General features: G+C 34.8%; 3 protein-coding genes and 1 pseudogene across 3 annotated transcripts; 1 reads left to right on the top strand and 3 right to left on the bottom strand.

Moving 5' to 3' along the window:
- Positions 1-9: 9 nt before the first annotated feature.
- On the bottom strand, positions 10-2,255 carry LOC18041106 (proteoglycan 4). The gene has a single exon (XM_006434950.2). It carries the CDS (start codon positions 2,164-2,166, stop codon positions 103-105), a length of 2,064 nt encoding a protein of 687 aa, XP_006435013.1. The 5' UTR covers positions 2,167-2,255; the 3' UTR covers positions 10-102.
- Positions 2,256-2,410: 155 nt separating this feature from the next.
- On the top strand, positions 2,411-4,296 carry LOC18041105 (annotated as a pseudogene).
- Positions 4,297-4,622: 326 nt separating this feature from the next.
- LOC18040895 (protein NUCLEAR FUSION DEFECTIVE 5, mitochondrial) lies at positions 4,623-7,945 on the bottom strand. Its single transcript, XM_006434948.2, has 2 exons — positions 6,548-7,945; positions 4,623-5,942 (listed from the first exon to the last, which is right to left on the bottom strand). The coding sequence occupies exons 1-2, from the start codon at positions 7,637-7,639 to the stop codon at positions 4,890-4,892; spliced, it is 2,145 nt and encodes a 714-aa protein (XP_006435011.1). The 5' UTR covers positions 7,640-7,945; the 3' UTR covers positions 4,623-4,889.
- A 1,388-nt stretch (positions 7,946-9,333) lies between these two features.
- Positions 9,334-14,131, bottom strand: LOC18040894 (U-box domain-containing protein 5). The gene is made up of 6 exons (XM_024184576.1): positions 14,042-14,131; positions 13,439-13,515; positions 12,730-12,915; positions 12,141-12,248; positions 10,808-11,949; positions 9,334-10,287 (listed from the first exon to the last, which is right to left on the bottom strand). The coding sequence occupies exons 2-6, from the start codon at positions 13,490-13,492 to the stop codon at positions 9,543-9,545; spliced, it is 2,235 nt and encodes a 744-aa protein (XP_024040344.1). The 5' UTR covers positions 13,493-13,515; positions 14,042-14,131; the 3' UTR covers positions 9,334-9,542.
- Positions 14,132-21,534: the final 7,403 nt, after the last annotated feature.

Below are 21,534 nucleotides of genomic sequence, written 5' to 3'. Positions count from 1 at the left end.
CTACATGGATGATACGGCATCCTTATTATCACTATGTTTTATCTTTAGCAAGCAAATCTGCTGGTATGAGCCGGTACTGTGAAGTTGCTCTGATTTGTATAGTCAAAGCACCCTAATGTCCTTATCCTTGCTCTTCTCCCCACAGTTATAGAGGCAACCGTGACGCCGAGGCTTTTCAGGATTATCCGGGTCTGAGTCACTTGGTTCCATGAAAAGCCCTCTGAGACACCGTCTTCTTACTGTGGGTTGATAAGTAAGTTTTTCCGAAGGGGTGATGGTAACTTTAGCCTCGTGGCCATGGGTCTCAAGAGTCTCTGGTTTTGTAGCTGGCTTGGTGGGCTCTGCTAGATTGTGAGAGAATACCAGATGGACACCAGGATTTCTCTCATTGACTGAACTGTTGAACATAATTGAGTTGTTGATGCTTTGTATGTTACTGTTAATGCATGCCGTTGTTGCTTGATTATTCTTGGTTGTGGGATCCCTAGGGCTTCTTCCCTTAGAACTTTCTTCTCCATCCGTGGTAGTTTCAGCGATCTCATCTGACTTGAGCTTATAACCCCGGTGAATGGGGACAGATCCTCCCTTTTTGGCTGATTCCGCCCCTAACTGCATGGACGCTCCTCTGTTTTCACCTGCAACAGTTATTATACTTACAGGTCTATCATCTACAGGCTGCTTTGAATGCCCTATGGCCAACTTATGAACAAATTTTGAGATATCTTCCTTGATCTCTTTGTGCAGAGGAGTTCTATCCCCGTTGGATACACCAGGCTTCTGATGATTACCTATGATGTTCCTGTCCTTTGCATGTGTTGAACTCACCGTCTTGATATGTTTTTCCTCAGATTCAGGTGTTGACTGTGGCTTCTTTCTTTCGAAAATTTCATGCTTCTCCTGTTTCCTTTCTTCTGTTTTAATTTTAGCACCAAATAACTCTTTACTCCGTGTTTCTAAACCCGAGGCTGCGGTAAGAAGCTCACTGATTGTCCTCGGCATCTGTTCATCAGCTGAACCATTAGTCTTTTCGTCTTTCACAAGTTCTCGAGCAACTTCTTTTCCATCTTGAGGCTTTGCTTCATTCACGATTTGTTGCATATCTTTCTTCCTTTCGACTCCCTCTATCTTTTTCTCTGATTCTGTAAGGGGCAGCTTTTCGCGTGCAACTGGTGCTCCTGGAGTTACTGAAGAAGTTGGTGGAATTGTTGTCCCCAAGTCTGATGCTTGTGTTGTCTGGGCTGCTGTCGTATCAGGTTTAAATGTGGTCTCACCTCCAGTTCGGTATTGAGATTCAGAGTCAATCTCTGATTTGATTTGTGTCTTTGGTTGAGGTTCTTGCAGAAGTTGCTTGGATGCTGCTGGCTTTGACTCTTTCTCTGGAGAAAGAGAAGAAAGCGGATGAGTACTAGTAAGAGGAGGCTGAGAGGTCTCTTTAGTTTCTTTCTCTTCAGAATAAGAAGAAAGGGGATGAGTAATATTTAAAGGAGGCTGGGAGGTTTCTTTAGTTGATGGTTCTGATTGCTTTTGGGGAGAGGGGAGCTGAGAAACTGCTCCGGCTGTTGGCCGCACCTTAGTGGCTTTGCCCATTGGAGAAGGGGATCGTGACGATGTTTGGCCTGTACTCTGGGGGCCCAAACGTGATGGCGATCGAGGTTCAGCGGCAGCTTGTATTCCCGGTTGTGTCCAAGCAGTACGAGGTGGAGATGGGGGCACAGAGGCAGCCCTTGCTTGTGGGGCTGGACGAGATGGTGACCTTATTTGGGAGGCAACGGGTGTTTGAGTTCTTGCGCGAGATGGTGATGCCGGCTGAGAAGTGACCCGGCTTTCTGGTGGAGGCACAGATGCAGCCTGAGTTTGAGTTGTTGCACGAGGTGGTGATGTGGGTTGGGAAGCAACTCTTGATTCAGTAGCTGCACCAGATGGCGGTGGTGGCTGAGGTTCTGTTTTTATTGTTGTCTGGGCCTGGGGAGGGGGCTGTGCTGGGGCTATCCCTGCAGGCCGAAATGGAGGGCGCTGAATGGGGGTGGTGATGGTTGGCTGGGCCGGGGCTTGAATTTCAGGAGTGGGACGAGAGGGTTGCGGCTCAGGCGTAGGACGAGGGGGAGGAGCACTCATTGTCGATAGCCATGGAAGTCGAAAGCGGAAAGGTTGCCTTTGGTCTGCCATAGATAATTAAGAGAAGTGAAAATACGCGGCAATGGAACTGGATAATGCCCGGGGTATGTGTGGGAGGTGATGCTCTTGATATGATGAGAGGTATGCTATATATAGATTGACCGTCTCCGCTGCTTCCTTTCCTTTGAAAAGACTGGAAAAGGACAAACCTTTGAACATGAGAAGAGAAGGATTCTTTAATCAGATGTTCCTTGAATGTCAGGTTTAGCATCTCATTTTGGTTGCTTCAGGTTTTCCATTTCTCCCTAGGCAACTGTTTTGAATTTCATTCTCCGAACGATACTTTTTTCCTTTTAAAGGCATTCTAAGTCCAAGCATATACTTTACTGAATGTCGTCGTCAAGAGTATAGACTCACGCGATACACGAGTTATCTGATTGGCTTGATTGTTTTACTCAAGGTTACACTTCCAGGTACTAAAAAAAAAAGCGAAGAAGCTCCTTTACAAGCTCTGAGTATCTTCTTGGGCCATTCTCCATTCTCCAATAATATCAAGAAAAAGAACCAAGAGAAGGAAACATTTCTTTCCCTTTGTCCACACACTCAAGGAAAGAACTAAATGAAACTTTATCTCACAAGTAAATCTTCAGGACAAGATATTCTTTTCTGTTAACCCTAGATATTGCCGCTGATGGGGAGAGGTCGTTGCTTCACCATCACAAGAATTTTAGTCAATTCCAACCTGTCTCAGTTCATTTTTCAGGTATGGTCTTTAGCTTTCTTTTCATTTAAAAGGCACCAATAAGATAACGAAACTATTCTTGGCATTTTCTATGAACAGACACATACAATGCAAGGAATGATTAAAGGAGTACGTACTTGCCAGGAAATTCTGAAGGGTGCAATTTTGGAGCATCACCAAGGGAGATACGTCGTTGAGGGGAGAAAAACATGCTCACGTTTTGGATGTGTCATCTCCTCTTCATCTTCACCAACCGAAGAGAAGGGACTAGAGAACATATCGGTAGCTGAGGTTTTGATGACCAAAGGAGATGATAAAGTTGGGTCCTGGCTTTGCTGCCGCTCAGACGACACTGTTGAAGATGCTGTGAAAAATGTAGAGTTCCACCGAAGTGAAATTTTAAACCTAATTTTTCTTGATTCAGTTTAGTCGTGCATGCATATTTCACGGAAAATATCTTTGTGACATTGCAGATGGCGCAACATAATATTGGGTCACTAGTAGTACTGAAACCAGGAGAGCAACAACATATTGCTGGAATTTTCACGGAAAGAGGTAACCGTTTGTTTCTCTTTTGTTCATATTCCAAAGCCAAAAATCCTTCATTTCTGTATGCCCATATTTTCCATACAACAGTATAACAACTAAAGTCATCAGAACGCAATTCTATTACGACCAAATTTGTCAATACCAGACATCTTCTTGACTCAGAAAAGATAAATAACCAAAGTATCTGGTGTTGGAAATGGTGGACTAGCAGACTATCTGAGGAAGATTGTTGGACAGGGAAGATCCCCTAAATACACGCGAGTTGCAGAAATCATGACCGATGAGGTAATACGATCTAAGTCTCTGTCAGCTGTTGGATTACTCAAATTCGACAATTAGCTGTTCTCCTATAGAAAACATGACATTAAATTTATAACTTGAACAGAATAAGTTGATTACACTGCCATCCGATGCAAACATTCTTCATGCAATGCAGCTCATGACAGGTAATTAGCAAAATAGAACTTTTTCTCTTTTGTATTTTTATTTGTAGCAGAAAAAGGAAGGGAATTATTGATAATTCTGTGGTGTTGACAGACAAACACATTCGACATGTTCCAGTAATAGATGGGAGAATAGTTGGGATGATTTCCATTGTAGATGTGGTCCGTGCGGTGGTTGAGCAACAAAAAGGGGAATTGAAACGATTGAATGAGTTTATAAGAGGAGAATACTATTAGAATCTCACAGTTCTATGTATGATGAAACCATCCTAAGAAGGGAACCGTGATTAAGATCTTGTACAACATCCAGCTTTCTAGTCTTTGTTCTATGGTAGCATGTATCCAAAGATTTTTTTTCAGGCCAAAACTTAAGAAATATGGCATCAATTAACCTGAAGCATCTATTGTCAAGTTGATCAATGGGAACCAAGTCAAATTAAACATCAAACTCACCATTGTCTGTTGAACATGTTGATAATTGGAAATATGTACTGCCAAAATTCTCCATATCAATTTTTGGGATGCCACTGATTTAAAAGTATGTACCTCAGAATCCCATGATATAAAAAAATCATCAGCATCTTCAAGCTGTAATTTCTATATTAAATGGTCAACGTGTTTCCCTCTGGGAAGAGAAAGGACTTATGCGTTCACACTTTAAAAAAATAAAAAAATAAAAAATGGATAAAGAATAAATTATGTTTCATTGTATGCCGCCATCATAAAAGCGATGTAAGTCAGCTATCCAGCACAAAATAGATACTCTGAAAAAATCATTAAAACGAATTGTTTTACCCTCTTTCAAGTAATTATTAAAAAAGACCAATGTATCGTGGTCCAAAAAACAAAGGAAGATAGAAATGCATTCTATTTGGGCACGGAAACACTAGAAATATTGACACAACAAAATAAGGTTGAGATGCTAATGTAGGTAAAAGCTCAACTCACTCCTTTATAGAGAAGATCCCACTTGTTCATCAAATAAACTGGTTGATAATATCATGTTCTGGCTAGAAAATCATTTTCTAGGGACTACAAAACTATCTTGTTGGTTGTCTTTGGCGGTTAAATGTTTGAGATGATATTAGGGCTACCTTTAATCTCTCAGATGCAGCAAAACCCTGTGCCTCCATCAGCCCATGTACCCTTTGAGCATCTTGCAGGAACCCACCTGCTAAAAGCCCATTTATAATCCTCTCAAAGTCATCTGGACCCATTTGCTCCTTCTTTGCTTCCAGAAACCCTAAAGCCTGAAGAGCCTTCTTCTCAATCCCTGCTCTCGCATACATGTCACAGAGGCTTACTTGAATCTTAAAAGGAGGCGCCTCACCCAGCTCAGAAATCTTGCCCAACAGCTGCTCAGCTTCATTGATCAACTGCAGCCTCCCCAACCAATCCACAAGAACAGTATAGGTAGCAGGTCCAGGCTCAAAACCATCCTTCTCAAGCTCTAGTAAGAGATTTAAGGCTTTATCTAATAAATTCTTCTTCCCGTATGCTGCAATCATGCTAGCAGTGCATCTATCATCAGGCTTGTGCCCAAGTCTTATCATGTAATCAAAGTTGCTCCTTGCCTGATCAGGGTCACCGGCTTGTCCATAAGCCTCCACAAGCAAGGTACAAGACTCTAAAGTTGGCTGGAATTCTTCTATCCGCATGATGTTCGTAATTTGTCCAGCTCCCCTAACATCACCACATTGGGCAAATGACCGAAGTAATGCTAAGTAAATCTCTTCTGAGCGTTCTATGCCGCTTGTGATCATCATATCAACCAATGACATACCCAACTTGGGTTGGCCAGCATTTACATATGCCATGATCATCGAGTTGTAAACCTTTTTGTCCGGTTGGAATCCATGGCTCCTCAAACTCTCAAATGCTTCCTTAGCACGGTCAAGATTGCCTGCCTTGCTGTACATGTGAACCAGAACTGTGGATGTCACAATATCAGGGACGATACCATTCTCATTCATCTTTTTAAGAATTCTCTCAGCATCTTCCAAGCAATTCTCTTTAGCATGAGCATCAATAAGCTTGGAGTAATCACGAACATTTGTCTGGAAAGATTCTTCACTTAACACAAGTTCTGCTACCTACAAAATAATTCATTCAACATTCACCACATCAAAATAACCAAAACCAAAGTAATAGTCTCCACTAACTGCACTTTGTTTTATATATCTTAAAAGTCTGAAATTCAGGTCTTCATACATATTTCTATATTTAAGATGTAGCACATCCTTTGATGTGCACCATAGCTCGTAGAAACAGAAGTAATACATGAATAAAAAACTTCCAAAAACCAAAAGGTAGTACATAAAACAAAATTGATGCAACAATAAAAAGCTAGATTTGGCTTTCCATATCACATTCATGCTTAAAACTGATGAACAAAATTCATCTCATATTAACATTCAAATCCCAAGCAGTAGTTTCATTCAGATTTGACCATTTACATCTAACCGGAAAAAAAAAAAATCAAACGAGCCAAGAAAGATTCGTGGTCGTATTAGAATGAAATATTTAGATTTAAGCAGACAAAGCGTAAGGAGACAATTACAAGGCCAGGCAAGTGCAAATAAGTGATTTGGTTTCTCTAAACAGTTCAATACGACCATGTTAAAAGGAAATTAGTTAACCATAAATATTACAAAACCAAGCAAAGATATGGAATGAAGAAATTTTAGGACCAGAATACCTTGAAGTACAATTGAGTATTCTGTTCCCGCAATCTATCGAGCAGATTGATCCAATCAATCCTACTTGGCTGTAGAAGCTCCTTCCACTCAGCCAGCAAAGGAGAAGGGTCTTCCTCCTTTTCTAAAGAAAGGATTTTGTCTGTAATCAACTTGCATTTCCCAGTTATAGGCTTTGGTTCCTCAGGCAAAATCATCTCTCCTCTCTCATGGATCTTCTCGGCCACTTCAGCCCACTTTGGATCTGAAAGATCAAGTCCATAAATCTTGTACTTTATCTTCCCATGTCTCTTTGGAAGAGTGATAACCTTAGGCTTCTCCTCCACCTCGGCACACTCTGCAGCAGCCTTGCCCTCTGCTTTCTCACCCATTTCTTGTGCGTTCGCCTCTTTTCTAAGTCGTTCCAAACCCTCATAAAACTCACTCTCCTCCATTTCCTCGCGCGCCCACTTAAACCTAAGCTCTCGCAGCATATCCCCGCGAATACCAATTTCACCGGCAAACCTACTCATTTCCTTGACTTTGTCGGATTGCAAAAAACCCTTCATTTTCTCCTTCTTCCTTGCTTTTTCCATATCCTCCAAAACCAAATTACTCACTTCCCACACCGTCCTCCACAAATCCTCACTAAAATCCTGAGAAGGAGATGCTGACGCTGATTCAATCATCCGCTCAAGACCGCCCTTTTCCATCTCAGACACAACTTTACCAACAATCATCAATAACATACCATCAATTGTTTTCTTATCACTATCCGGGTAAGCATCAGACATCTTCCCTCGCATTATCCAGACAAATCTAGACAAAAACTCATTCATGTCTCTATCCTCTTCCTCCTCAGAATCGGTTTTCGGGCTAATACTTGAGGCGATTCGTTCGGTTTCTTGATTCGAAAAAATATATCTTCTGAAAGACAAACCGGGTTTTGCGGTTTTAGGGTTTTGGGAGAGAGTGAAGTCATGACTTTTTGGTGAAGTGGAAGGTAAGACTGGGACGCTTATGGTGGATAAATTTCTCTGACAATTAAATGAAACCCCTTTTAACTTTGATAAATTTTTGGTAATTTGCCTAGACAGCAAGTGCTTCAAATTCATTTCCACGAAGAAACAGATAGTCAAAGCCCTCTCAAAAGTGTCTCAGCAACAAAGGGAAAACAAAAAATATATAGATTATATATTTGGGCAAAATAGTAAATGAACTTCCGACAACGAGAGTTTGGAATTGAAATGTGCCTGAAATGGAAATAAAAGTATCAGGGACGAATAATGAACTGACTGTTATTTCAGGGTTTAGTGAATGGAGTGGAGTAGAGATGGAGAGGGACGAGAGTTAGGGTTTTTCTTACTTGATGACTTCGATGGAGACTACTCCATACGACAACGTATTAGCTATTAGGGCACTATCAACTAGTTCACCCCACCTAAGGATGGCAAAAATCCTCACGGGGATGGGTACCCTCGGGGATTTTTCCTATTTGAGGAAGGTACATGGATAATTTTATACCCAATTTTTTTTTGGGGAGGGAACGAGAAAAATTTTTTACTCAACTTTTTATTCGGGGAGGGGACGGGGATGAGGTGGAATCCCCATCCCCTACCCATTTCCCCATTTTAATTTTTAATTTTATTTTTATTTTTAAAATTACTAATAAATAAATAACAAAATTATAAATATTGTTAAAAATAATAAATATCAAAATAGTTGTATGTTGGGAAAGTGGTCACCCTTTGCCGGGAATTAGTTGAAGAGTATTAATTGAAGTTTTCATCAACTGTTTATTGCTTTGATTATATTGGTAGTAGTTCTTCTACTAGATCTATAGGGGATTCTTATAAGAAAGCAACCAAATGGATGACAGGTTTTGATAATTATGTAAACAATGGAGATTGTGCAGTTGTTTCAGATGAATTAGATTCATATTTGGATGAGAAAGTTATATCTCGGATGGAAGATTTTAATATTTTGAGTTGGTGGAAGACAAATGCTAATAGGTATCCTACATTAGCTCGAATTGCTAGAGATATTTTGGCAATTCCAATTACAACAGTTGCTTCTGAATCAGCTTTTAACACTAGTGGTAGAGTTGTGAGCTCATACCATAACAAACTTCATCCAAGCACATTGGAGGCCTTAATGTGCTGTCAAAGTTGGTTACGAGCTTACAATAGCGGTATGCGTTTATTTTAATATGATTAATTTAAAATCGAAAATAAAAAAATGTATTAAACTATTAATTATTCGGGTACCGGGAATCCTCGGGGATCCCCTGTTATTATTCGGGGAGGGGATGGAGATTCTCTCAAGTAATTTTGACGGGGACGGGGACATATGCAAAACATCGGGGATGGGTATAGGGAGATTGGTCCCCTCCCCTCCCCTCCCCATTGCCATTCCTAACCCCACCCAATTAGATTTATTCTTTTTTTGCCCCTTTTTCTGGGTAATTTTGATATCTTCTTAACTTCTAGGAACTAGCTACATAAATCTAATTTCTAAGGGTTGGAAAGGTCATATGAAAATTTTAATTTTCTTTTATTTCTCTTTAATAACAAGACTTAATTATCTCTAAAATGTTCATTGAATTTCTTGATTAAGAAAAGGAAAAGAAAAATAGTCCTCCTATTATACATACACATCCATCAAGCATGAAGAACAAGTTCAAAACTGTGATTTTTGCTGAAACAGGTGTACTTAATAACCAATCTCAATTATATGCGTAGATACGAATGGTAATTTTTTCTAACATCAGAAAGCTCTATGTATACATGACTAAATTGAACTAGAAAATAAGAAAAAAGTTTAATGCTTCCTAGTTACTACAAATGCAGCAGAGAAAAATCTACCCTACATTCCTTGATCATGAAGAATGAAAGCAAAGCTGTGCACGCAGGTTATTGTATTTCTACAACTACGATGGCTGCCCCCCTCATCCGTCAATGAACCGAGTGGGCAACAGGAAATTAGCCATATCTAACTTAGCAGAGGACTAAAGAAAAGCTAATGATTGGAACGTAAAAATCTTGCGATTTTCCTTCCAAGGAATCTAGATGCCACAGAAGATGTCTTGTTATCTGTATGGTGACTGGAAGAGTCGTGTAACATGTCTGCTCTTAAAGTTGAACATTCTGAGGCATTATCTTCTTTACAATGATCCAATAGCATTATCAACTCTTTAGCAGTCTCCTTCCCCCTAGAATTACCATTCACACAAATATCAACTACACATTGAATGATGCTCTCTGTATTGGCCAGCTGACAATACTTGGTGTGCTCATGACATAGAGATAACAGAACATCCACTATATGTTCTTGTTCCTCTCTGGTTCCAGTTTCCAGTAGCTTGCCAATGGAATTGATACATGGATTGCTTTCAGCAACTGCAGCCCTAGCCTCAGATGTGCACAAGGCTTTGATAATCTTGATGCAATAGCTTGACAGTATCGGATCTTCCAAAAGACGCACCAGCTTTGAAGTGCAATCCAAGTATAATATGTGGTAAACAATGTTGTCACCACTGGACAAATTACATAGTATCTTGATAGCAAGCTCACGGGATTCTCTGGTTCCAGTGTCAAGGAATTTTATAATGGAAGGTATAATCCCGGATCCCACAAGTTCAGATGCATAGTTTTGTTGGTGGGATAATACTTCAATGATTTCAAGGGCTTCTTCCATGATTTCAGAATCCAGAAACAATGCAAATGTGCATATTTCATCTTTATGGAAGAGGGGCATTTCATCTCTATGCAAAACAGCTGATTTCGTTAGAACAGAATCAAGTTTTTTTACTTTCCATCAGTTCTTGTAAATAAGAAAAGTAAAACCTCAAAAAGAACAATGGTAGAATTACGAAAAGTAACAAATTGCAATTATAAAGATAATATTCATCCCTCCAGTAACAAATGCCATGGAGCAGAAAACAGAAACAGAAGTGGATGCCTCATAAGAAATCTGGTTTACCAAATATAGAGAAATTATATACTTTAATCTAATAAACTGGCAGTGTCTTTACTAGTTTAATGCAGTTGCAGCACTATAGTTCTTTCACATGTTTAGCATTCTAATATGTTTACTGATTAAAACTATCGATTCCCAGCAAGTTCTATAGTGGTCGCTCTTCAGGAGTTGGTTCCATCATGTTATCTAGTTACCAGATATTACTTTTCAGAACCATTACCTTCACCCTTCGTAGTTTGTACAAACAAATCTAAAAAAAAGAAAAAATTTCTGATCAATAATACATGGCCAAGTGGAAGTAGTACCTGCTTTGACTCAAAATTGCCAAAAGCACCTCAGCTCCATCTTTTTGAGCTTTTGCATCACATAAGTTGTGTGCATCCTTCAGAAACTTTATCAGTGGTTTCACATAGCTATTCAAAAATGCCAAATGACGGGACTGGCCATTGTCTTTCAGTAGCTTTTTAATGTTTTCCACAGCATCACACTGGGAACCCCATGGACGAGAAGCAAGTTTGGAGAGAGAGGTTAAATCAGTGCCATGCCTTATCATAGAAGATTGGTATCTGTGAGAATTTGCATTCTTAAGAGGTGACGCGCAACTTAGACCATCATCAGTCTTGCCATTTGATGGATGTAAATCATGATCTGTATCTGAAGAGGAAAATGACACATTACTAACATGAAGGCATAAATCATCCATGGAGCTGCCAAAGCTAGCAACAGAGCTGGAGGAGGAAGTTTTCCTTGAGGAAAGAAGAGCAGGCATTGGTTGTGAATGTGGCTCTGGAATACTGATTCCATGCTTCAAACACCACTGTGAAATGAGTTCTTTGATTGCCACGTTCGGAGTAACGGACACATTATCCAGCCTCATATGAGTCTTGGGACATGTGGTGTGACCAGCATTAAACCATTTCTGTATCCACACCCGTTCAAATGTCTTTCCAGAAGCGATAACAACAGGATCATACATCAGCCTCAAAGAGATGGAGCATTTGAATTCCTCAGGAGGTTCAAGTACACCAGATTCATTAACTGGGTTCTCATCCCACTCATTTCCCAGTTTTGCTTGTGCCTCAATGGATTGGTGACACGGCTCTTTGGGCACAGCATGTGTGCTCACAGTTTTGTGTTTACAAATTAGTTCCCCATACTTCCTCAAAAGATACAAGAGGCACTTCAAAACCTTCTTCCTGGTTGTATCTGTATCACAAATTTTCTGAAGTAGTCTTTTAATAGATCGTTTCTCTATCAAAAGAGCCAATGGGGATGTAATGTTCAGCCTTAAGGCAGCAAGTTGAAGAGCCTCAAGCTCTAACTGGTTTATGAAACTAGATGCAGAAATGCCGCGATGAAGTAATGCAAGTAGAACCTTCCCAGCCTCATCTTCAGAAGGTTCTAAGGGAAACTTTGCATTCCTAATATCATGAATGATATCAGAAACCTGCAGAAAACAAATTATGCTCAATGCTAATTACCAAGGAAAAAAAAAGTTAAAAAGGTTCAAAGAGAAAAGTCAAGGCGTACAACAATGATAATTGGTAGGGGCAGTAAAAGAATGAGGCAGTTATATCAAAATAAAGCTGAATAAAGCTGCCCAATCCAACTACCAGCATTCAATTTCGAGCAACAGACCTTTGCAGCCAGCAACGATGGAACAATATTTTGAATTTGGCTCAAACACAGCTCCAAAGTGTTCCGCACTCTTTCAAATTTCATCTGTATCCTATCAGCTGTTATTGCCTGAAAACATGAATATGTTATACTATAGGATGTACATTTCTCTGGGGATAAGCTAGAGAATGTAAATTAAGAATCTTGGAAGCATGAAGGCAGCAGCATCAATACCAAAGTACTATAGTGCATAAATTACCAAAACGAAAAAGGCAAAATGTTTGACTTTTGGTACATGAATATCGATTCAAGAAATATTAATGTGCTTGTGAAGTTGTTTTCGGGAAGAAATGCTGAGTAGTGCAGGGCAAAAAGATTATAAGTTGCTAAAATTGTGCATTTAGAATAAAGGGAATAAATCTGTGGCAAGAAAATGCAATCAGTTCAGAAAAATTCATCTTCTGCATACTTGCAGAGCTTTTCAAATTCTAAGACCTAGTCTTTGGAAATATGAGCCTCAACAAGTGATGGTATTACTAAGCAGATGTTTTCACAGAAGAAAAAAAAAAAAATCTTTTATCGATATCATACGTACAACTATTATGCATACCAAGTAGAGTTTACTACTCTCGGAACAATACTGAATAAGTAACTTGGATTTATCTACTGCAACATGAAATGAGCAAAGGGCGTGTATTCCTGACGTGCATCCTGGCCCAGCAGATTCAATATCCGAATGTATGTGTGAGATTTTATTAATTAACGTCTTCAGCTCGAGACACATCAAGCGATGCACCTGCATTGTTCCAATTCATCATATAGATATAATATAGTTGCAATAATTTTCATGCCTCAGCTGTCAGCCCCCAGCATCCCCTTCTTTTTCCCCAAGAAAATAAAGTATCGGGAAGCCAGTAAAACATAGCAACATTTATAAATTAGAATCCATAATTTCAAATGTAGTCCTCCATATTTTCAAATGTAAACCTCCAATAATTGGGGTTATTGGCCAAAAACAACAAATACAAACAATTTGAAAAAACTTGTATAGGGCTAATATTATTGTTTCTGTTATACCAAAAGTACGTTAAAGAATTTCCAGCAGCTTTTCCCCTAATTAAGCGTGGACGAGAAACTCTACATCAGGTTGTCATTTTTGTTTTCAAATGCTACACTTATACTGAATACAAAAGGTTACCATAAAATATAAAGCTACTGGATTAACTGAACTCCACTATGAAAGTATGCCATGACTATCATGGTAGAGCAAATGACAAAAATATATAGTTTCTAAGATTAACAAAGAGTCTGATGTTTACCTTCACTGTACAGTAAAATGGAAGTTCCACAGATTCAGCAACATCAGACCCCATCCAATACAAAAGGTGTCCTTAATCTGCACATGTACGTAATCAATTTGAGAGCCTAGAAAGAAGACTTCCATCAGAAAAGTTCAACGAACTCAAGTTTGCTTTGTTCAATCATTATTAGCAGCAACTCGGACGTTTTAGGATTGTCATAGATCGAATCCAGATCAAAATATGAATCTTAGTCAGAGATAACAGCACGACTCCTAGAGTATGTTGTTAAAAGTATTCGGAAGATACCTACTTTTACAATTTTAACTAATAAAACCACTCACACACAGTTATGTAACTTTAAAAATTTGTAATATCCTCTGTCAGACTGTCACAAACCCAATTGCTAATGAATTTAAAAATATTGGCAGAAGTAACCCCAATAGAAAATGGAGACCAAGTTCAAATGAAAACTTCTGTTAGACATGCTCAGACCCTTTATTCTACAAAGTTAAAAAGCCATTATAAAACTTTCGGAATCAATCAAAACTCGCCCAGCAGCAAACACAAAGAACCCAGTACAGAACAGAAACTATGTTGCGACAAGATGGCATCATCACTTACTCAACAAAAAGGGCAGAAACAACTAAGTAACAACGCGGAAGCAAAAATAAAAATAATCTTCTGAAAAAGTTTAGCAGTTGTGCAAGCCACCTCAAGTGAACATGGAGAAGAAAACGAAAATGGAAAACACTATTATTAGTTACTACTAAAGAAAGATCATTTGTATATAAAGTCTCCGTTTCTCAAGTGGAACAAGTCTTCCTTCACAGGTTTGTAACTCGTATGCATGCTTTTTGGCCTTCTCCGAGGGAATAGTGAAAAATGATGTCTCTTTCTGTAAACAAATATCTTCCTGTGCCCGTTGAATCTCAAATTCAAGTCAAGAAAAGATAAATAAAATAAAATACAGAAATGCAATGGTCATCATCCCACCCGTTCCAAACTGTCATAAAGTAATCCAGTATTATGACTAAATTAAAAAAAGAAAAAGAAAAAACTTATTGAAATCATCTCCTAATTGTATAATTTTACAATATTATCATTGTTTTTAAATATAATTTTATTTATATGAATTATATATTAAATAAATTATATAAATAAAATTAAAAAAATTAAGTACTAAAAATAAGAAATATATTTTTTAATGTAAATAAAAAATTAATAATTAATTTTTTTATTTTTTATTGTTTTTATGCTTTTTATTATTTTAAATAGTTTCAATAAATTTTATATTTTTAAGATAACTTATTAGGTAAATAACTCGTTGGTAACTTATTAGGTAAATAACTCGTTTATCCTTTTTTTCTTTCAAATTTTTAGATGCCTGAAAATTTTTAAAAGAGTTGGACTATTAGCATCCCTTCATTAATATCATGAAACCCTTATCATAGTACAATTATATTTAAGGAAAAATATAAATAGAATTAAACCATTTATATTTTCTTTCTCTCCTCAATTTTATTTTGTTTGTACAATATAAATTTTTTTATTATCATTAAAATAATTTGAATTTAAAAAGTAATCACCTAAGCCAAAATAAAATTCTTGTAATAAACATAACAACTTAATTAAGATACAACATAGTGGAAAAATAAATTAAATAAAATTTTATCCCATTGCAACTAATTTTTTAAGGATTCTCAAACTAATTGTTGAACCCAATGAACCCAAAATTTATAGGTAGGATAAAATTGTATTAAACCCAAAAAAATATTCATTATTTTCTAAGTATAATGTTTTTCTTTTAGATTTTTTTCTTTAGAAATTAAATAATAAAGAAAGTTTGAAAAGAGGAATATAAATATTAAGGTTGACGGAGGGAGAAAATTATTATAAACTTAAAAATTCATAAATAAAAAGATTGTTCATTTAGAAAAAAAAATGTATTTTTGGTATTAAATGAAATATAATTGGAAAAGGGGTTTCAATAGAATTTTAGAGGGGTGCTAATAGTCTGACTCTTTTTTAAAATACCAGGAAAATAATAAAAAAATGTGGCATATATTAATTTTAGTATAACAAGCTGATAGTTTCTCCGTAATATAATATAAGAAAATACTTGGTGTAGAGAAATATGAGAGAATAAAGAAGAAAATGGACCAATGGGCTAAGTTTTGCATTTACAATGTTGAGTGTAAAGGTTCGAGCCTCCATAAAAACTTTATGGAAGTTAATTTCAGTACTCCTTCAATCATCAACATAATTAAGTGGAGACAGTCTTTGCCTTACGAAATGTGAGTGGAGTAGGCACCTCTCGAATATTTGAAAGGATTTAAAGTATCTGGACAAGTACTTCAGTGTGTCAATATTTGACGGCGATTCCAATTGTATAGTATGATTGTAAATATTAATTATAATATCTGATATAATGTGAGTAACAATCTATGTATAATATAATTTAAAAAAAAAAATGAGTGTGGATGAGTAGAGAGAAAAGACAAATTTCTCTCTTCTTTCTCTCATATTTTTCTACACTTTCATATTTCTCTGTAACTCTCCCTACTCTATAATATAATCGTTGTGTTCGGTTGCTGACTTGGTGACATTCATAATCATTCGTCAGTCAAAGCCTAGTACGTACGTAATAATGCTAAGGCGCGAGTGATGAAGACCACCGGTTCGTGGAACTAATTAGAAGATTAAAAACAACAAAAGCAACGAGAGATTCCCTGCGACGACTTTAGTTGCATTCGACGACTAGCTTCAGTCCAACAGCGACGTCTGTTTCAGACCGAACAAGAAGAGAGGGGGATCATTGTCAAAATTATGGCCCCACGCCACCACATTGTTTGGCTAGTATCATTCTCATCCTATTACTGCTATCGTGACTCTAATGGATTCGTTCATTTGTGCGTATGGAAGATACGATCAACTCAACTTTCGAGTTTCAGTCCCAGTTTATTATCATATAAGGGCATGTTTGGATGTTAGGATTAAGTATAGGATTATATTAATTTTTAAATTAAATATTTATCTCATATTTAGTAAGTTTAGTTGTATACTTGTATTGAATTAAAGGCAACTAAATTTGAATTTAATCCTAAAATTATGAGATTAATAACACTAATTTACACATAGGCTTAGATGGGATAAAATTTAGAGAAAAAATTTCTCATTCATGAGACTTTTATTTATATCTTTTTTATTTATTTACACCTAACATTAATTAATTAATGATTCACTTAAAATTTATTTTTATTTATTATTTATGATCTAATTAAATTGATACTTTTACTTCTATGGACCCTTGAGAATAATTTTTTATCACTTTTATATTTAATAATTTATCGATAAAATTAACCATTTAATAATTTATTACATTATTTAATTGTACTAAATTTAATAATCACTAATATAATATTTTAAATATTCATGAAAATTAATAATACCATTAATTAATTGATTTTATATCATATTTTTAAATATTCGATAAAAATTAATTAAATATTTAGATTGTTTTATTTATTTTTATTTGATTACTATATTATGACTAGCCAATAACTTATTTACAATACATTTAATTTTCTTATTAATTACTTTTTAAATTTTTTTTAATCATGATTATAAAATTTCTTGAATAATTGATATTTATATTTAAATATCAACTTAAATGCTATTTAATAGTATGTAAATATAATTTAACATAGCCTAATATGATACTATACCAAACATAGGACTATATAATATAATCCAGTCCAATCTTAATAATTAATTCAATTCAATCCTCTATGTCAGAAGTATCCTAAGAGTAGGGCTCTTGACACCCCTCTCATTAGACCCCTTTCCAACTAAATTTACCTATCAGAAGATTTATCTTATTTCTTACTTTTTAAAATAAAAATTTAATTCAACACTTCAATAAATTATTCTTTTAATAGACTTTTTACAACTACCGTATTTTATGATTTATATTTACATTTTACCTCAAATTACCTAAACAACCAAAAATAAATTTATTCATTTCTTATTTTTTGAATGGAAATTCAATTGAGCACTTAAATAAATTATTCTTTTAACAAAAATTTTCACCTGTTCTACTTCATAATTCGTACTTACAGTTTAATTTTAGTCAAAACTTTTTTTTTGTTTTTAAGAAAATTATAAGATTTAGAACAATGGAGGTATAAACTATATAATAAGAAGAAAATAATCTAAGATTTTGAAATTTATATATATCTTATAAATATATATTTTTTTAAGGAAATATTTTTATGAAGAGATGATTAATTCTAATATATGAATTTATATTTTATAAATTAAACTTGGGTATTGTATTAATATAATTCTACAGTAGCTTTTTGGGCATGGCCATAATAATTTACTCTCTTTCATAGGAGGAGACAGTGAAAACAGAGAAGCAAAAAGGAACTCCAGAAATCTTTGAAGTATTGACGTGACCTGCGAAGGAATATTATTCGGCTCTAGTATAAGTATTTGTTGCACGCATCTAATTTGCGCGCTACTTTTTCCTCCGAAATAAATACTCTCATCAGAATAAAACTACGCAACGTCATTGGCTGAGCTCTCTTATATCTATTGAATGAATATGCGCCCCCCAACATGCTAAAAATATCATTATCACCTCAAAGAACAAAATTTTACAATTGGACGTGGATCCGATTGGTTGATACGTGACCTCAAATCTTTTATCTTTTGGCACATCCCATCAGCTAATTTGGTCTAAGCACAGCACCCTTCACTACTTTCTTCGATTAGATTAAAAGAAAACATGATTTCTTGGGTTTTTTATTTTTTGCAGTTAGGTGACGAAGATTCATTTATTAGTGAAAATTTTCTCTACCGTCAGTTAATTTTTGTGATTGACTGTTAGTGAAAGTTAAAAATTCTAAAATGTCCCCGGTTGGATTTGTACACATCTGAAACATTTGGCGCCAAGTTTATAACAACCATAATATTACCCTTAAATATGGGTTATTTACAATTGAATTCAACAAATAAAAAGACAATTGTAACCCTAATAATAAATCATATAAACCAAAATACTACTTCAACATCATAATACACCACACTGCAATACCATAAAATAACATAAATAAATGATACATATATTAAAGAAAAAGTTAAAATGTAATAAATACTAAATGCAAATAATATGTGACTATAATAGCAATGTGCAAATCAGCCTAAAACAAGTGAGAAGATAATTCATTAATTACATTACAACATTAAATAATATTCAAGGGTGTTTAGTATTGTTTCTCAAAGTTAGTTTTCTATTTTCAACAAACAATCGTGAAAAAAATGATTTCCGAAACAAATATTTTATAAATGATTAAGTACATCTGGATAAGTTTTTTTTCTTGTATTTCTAAATAAAAGTTGAAAATGTCTTTAACAGTTTATGGACTTATAATATTGTTTGATAACATATGCTATGATAAGAGTATTATTACTTTAAAGTAAACAAATTTACTCCACAGTTCTACAAATCTCATCAAAACCATGTCAATTAACAAGAAATCAAGCACCCACTCGACATTTTTCATTTAGAGTAGTATCAAAACGCTCCAAAATTAGGCCAAAAAAAAAAAATTGTAAGAGACTAACCTTTTATTGGCTTCAACAAAGTGATTTGGATTCCTGGAGCATCGGCGAAATTTAGAGCGATATATAATGCAGGTCTTGTGTTTCTTATTCACTTTACACAAGTAATGGATACTAGAGCTGGCAAAATGGGTCATCGAGTCGTGTTAAATTTAGGTCGACCCAAACCCGACCCATTTAATAATTGTGTCAAAATATTGAGACCCAAACCCGACACGAAAAAATAATCGGGTTACCCAATAACCCGTTTAATATCTATATATTGAATAAAAGTTACATCAAATATTTACATACTATCATACATACGTATGTACATACATACATACATAATTTATCGATATTATAAAATATACATATCTACTAATATATTACATATTTACACTATTGAGGTTTTAATTATATATATATATAACATTATATATCAATATTATAAAATATACATGTCTATCAATTTTTACACATTTATACTATTGAAGCTCTAAATGTATTTAAAATTTTATAAATAAAACACTGTGTTTATATTCACCCTTTTAAAGAATAAAAAAAAGAAAATTATCTCTAATATTTGAGTTTTAATGATAAGAATATGTAAATTATTTTAAAATAGAAAATATAATCGGGTCATTGATCGAGTAAATAAGTCAAGAATTTTAACCCAAACCCGACACGGAAAAAAATCGTGTTAATCCGGACCCGACCCATTTAATAATCGTGTTAAATTTGGCGACTCATACTCATTTATTTATATCGTGTTCATGTCAAATAATCAAGTCGTGTCAAATTTTACTAACTCTAATGTATACAGCTCTACAACAAAAAAGATTTTTTTACCTTCTAAACAGAGCTCTTAACCGTGCTTGTCAAAAAAAAAAAGACCACAACCGTTCTTCACAAAAGAGAAAATGCCACTTCCAATTGTTTTATAAATTTTACTTTGTAAATTAGGACACAATTTTTCAAATTGATTTGACAACTCACTGGCTCATGTCAACCAAAAAGTGTAAAACTTTTACTTGTCAAATGAAATTACCAAAGTGCCCACAACTAACTACTAGAAAATTAACGTTTGCAATTTGTAGGGGGGTTTTCACTAATAAACGAATCTTCACCATCTAAGTGCAAAAAACCCAAAATTCAAGGGAGGAAATTAAAAATTACCCTTTTGTTAACTAATAATTTTCTGTTTTTTCAACGATTCCCCGTGGACCATGTACTACTTTTGTGGACATGGCTGCCGCCACTCTTGAGAAGTCACAGATTCTTCTTGGTCTTTGGCCTTTTAAACCAAAACAAAATTGGAAAAATATAAAGCAACTTGTATGATGTAGGTGTGATTTTTCAAAGTCTTTTGAGTAAATTAAATGAGAAAATGAAGGGACCAAATTGACGTAACTTTCCTTGATGTGGACTTGAGATAATGATAAGGATTCTAAATATCAAAATTTCGGTATCCTTTTTAAAAGATTCCTAATGCATTTACTTTAAAATATCATCAATTGGGATAGGAGGCAACTGTGTATAAAATGTGTTTTATCAGATTCTTGCTGAATAAAGCTCCGCCTGTATGAAACAAAATCGGATTATTATTTTACCAACTGTCATTAGGATTTTAGCATTCTCTACTTTATTTTGTAATGCAAGTGATTAAGGAATATAATACCTCAATCGACTGAAAAATGCATAGGCCTTTCCACATAGAGAAAACCATCAAGGTATATTCACTAAAAAAAAAAAAAAATCAATATAGTTCTTTGAGAAATACAATATAAATCACCAGGCGTGTGTGTGTAATATGGCCATTATCATTTACAACGGCCCTATTCCAGCAAAAAGTTCTAATTCCCAAGATTTTGTGTATTTTACATATAATTTCGTAAATTGAAGCTGAAGCTGATATGAAAAGAAGAAAAAAGTTATAATTATAAAATAAAACTTAATAATATATATTAAATATGACTTTTAAATAATAATTTTGATAAAAATGATAAATATATTATATGTTTTTCGGACTCAACTAGCTTGCAACAGTTGCAAGGTACCACTTGCTTTTTGTTTTTTTTTTTTGTGGTTTCAATTATTGGTCATTGGATTCAATAAAAAGGTTGATTTAAGGGTAGAGATTCATTTATTTGAATATTAACATTATGCTCCCTGTTATTTATCAAAAACGCAAAAGAGTTGAAGAATTAAAACTTTTAGCACATACATCCAAATTGTTTAAAATTTTATGTTGTTTAATTAGTAGCGAGTCTTTAAAAAACTAATATTATATATTTTATTTAAAAATTAATTTTTATTATCATTTATTTATTGAAAAATATTAATTAATATTATATATTCTCATTTCATTTAATACTATTTATTTACATGCTTATTGTTGTATTTAATCTTTCAAAAAATTAACAAAATTTAAATAAAATAAAATAATCAGTAGCGAGCATTAAAAAATAAATATAACTTTTAATATTAATTTTTTTTATTTTATTTAA

The sequence above is a fragment of the Citrus clementina genome, unplaced genomic scaffold (genome assembly GCF_000493195.1).
Source record: "Citrus clementina cultivar Clemenules unplaced genomic scaffold, Citrus_clementina_v1.0 scaffold_5, whole genome shotgun sequence".
NCBI classification, from domain to species: Eukaryota; Viridiplantae; Streptophyta; class Magnoliopsida; order Sapindales; family Rutaceae; genus Citrus; species Citrus x clementina.
Note: the sequence above shows the minus strand (reverse complement) of the source record. Positions and strands in the feature narration are given on the sequence as shown.

Excerpts from the sequence above, each read along its gene's own strand:
- LOC18041106 (XM_006434950.2), bottom strand. The coding sequence starts at position 2,166 with ATGGCAGACCAAAGGCAACCTTTCCGCTTTCGACTTCCATGGCTATCG.
- LOC18040895 (XM_006434948.2), bottom strand. The coding sequence starts at position 7,639 with ATGAATTTGAAGCACTTGCTGTCTAGGCAAATTACCAAAAATTTATCA. Across the intron at positions 5,943-6,547 it reads ATACTCAATTGTACTTCAAG|GTAGCAGAACTTGTGTTAAG; the intron begins GTATTCTGGTCC and ends ATTATTTTGTAG.
- LOC18040894 (XM_024184576.1), bottom strand. The coding sequence starts at position 13,492 with ATGGGGTCTGATGTTGCTGAATCTGTGGAACTTCCATTTTACTGTACA. Across the intron at positions 12,916-13,438 it reads CATTTTACTGTACAGTGAAG|GTGCATCGCTTGATGTGTCT; the intron begins GTAAACATCAGA and ends GGAACAATGCAG. Across the intron at positions 10,288-10,807 it reads GCAATTTTGAGTCAAAGCAG|AGATGAAATGCCCCTCTTCC; the intron begins GTACTACTTCCA and ends TGTTTTGCATAG.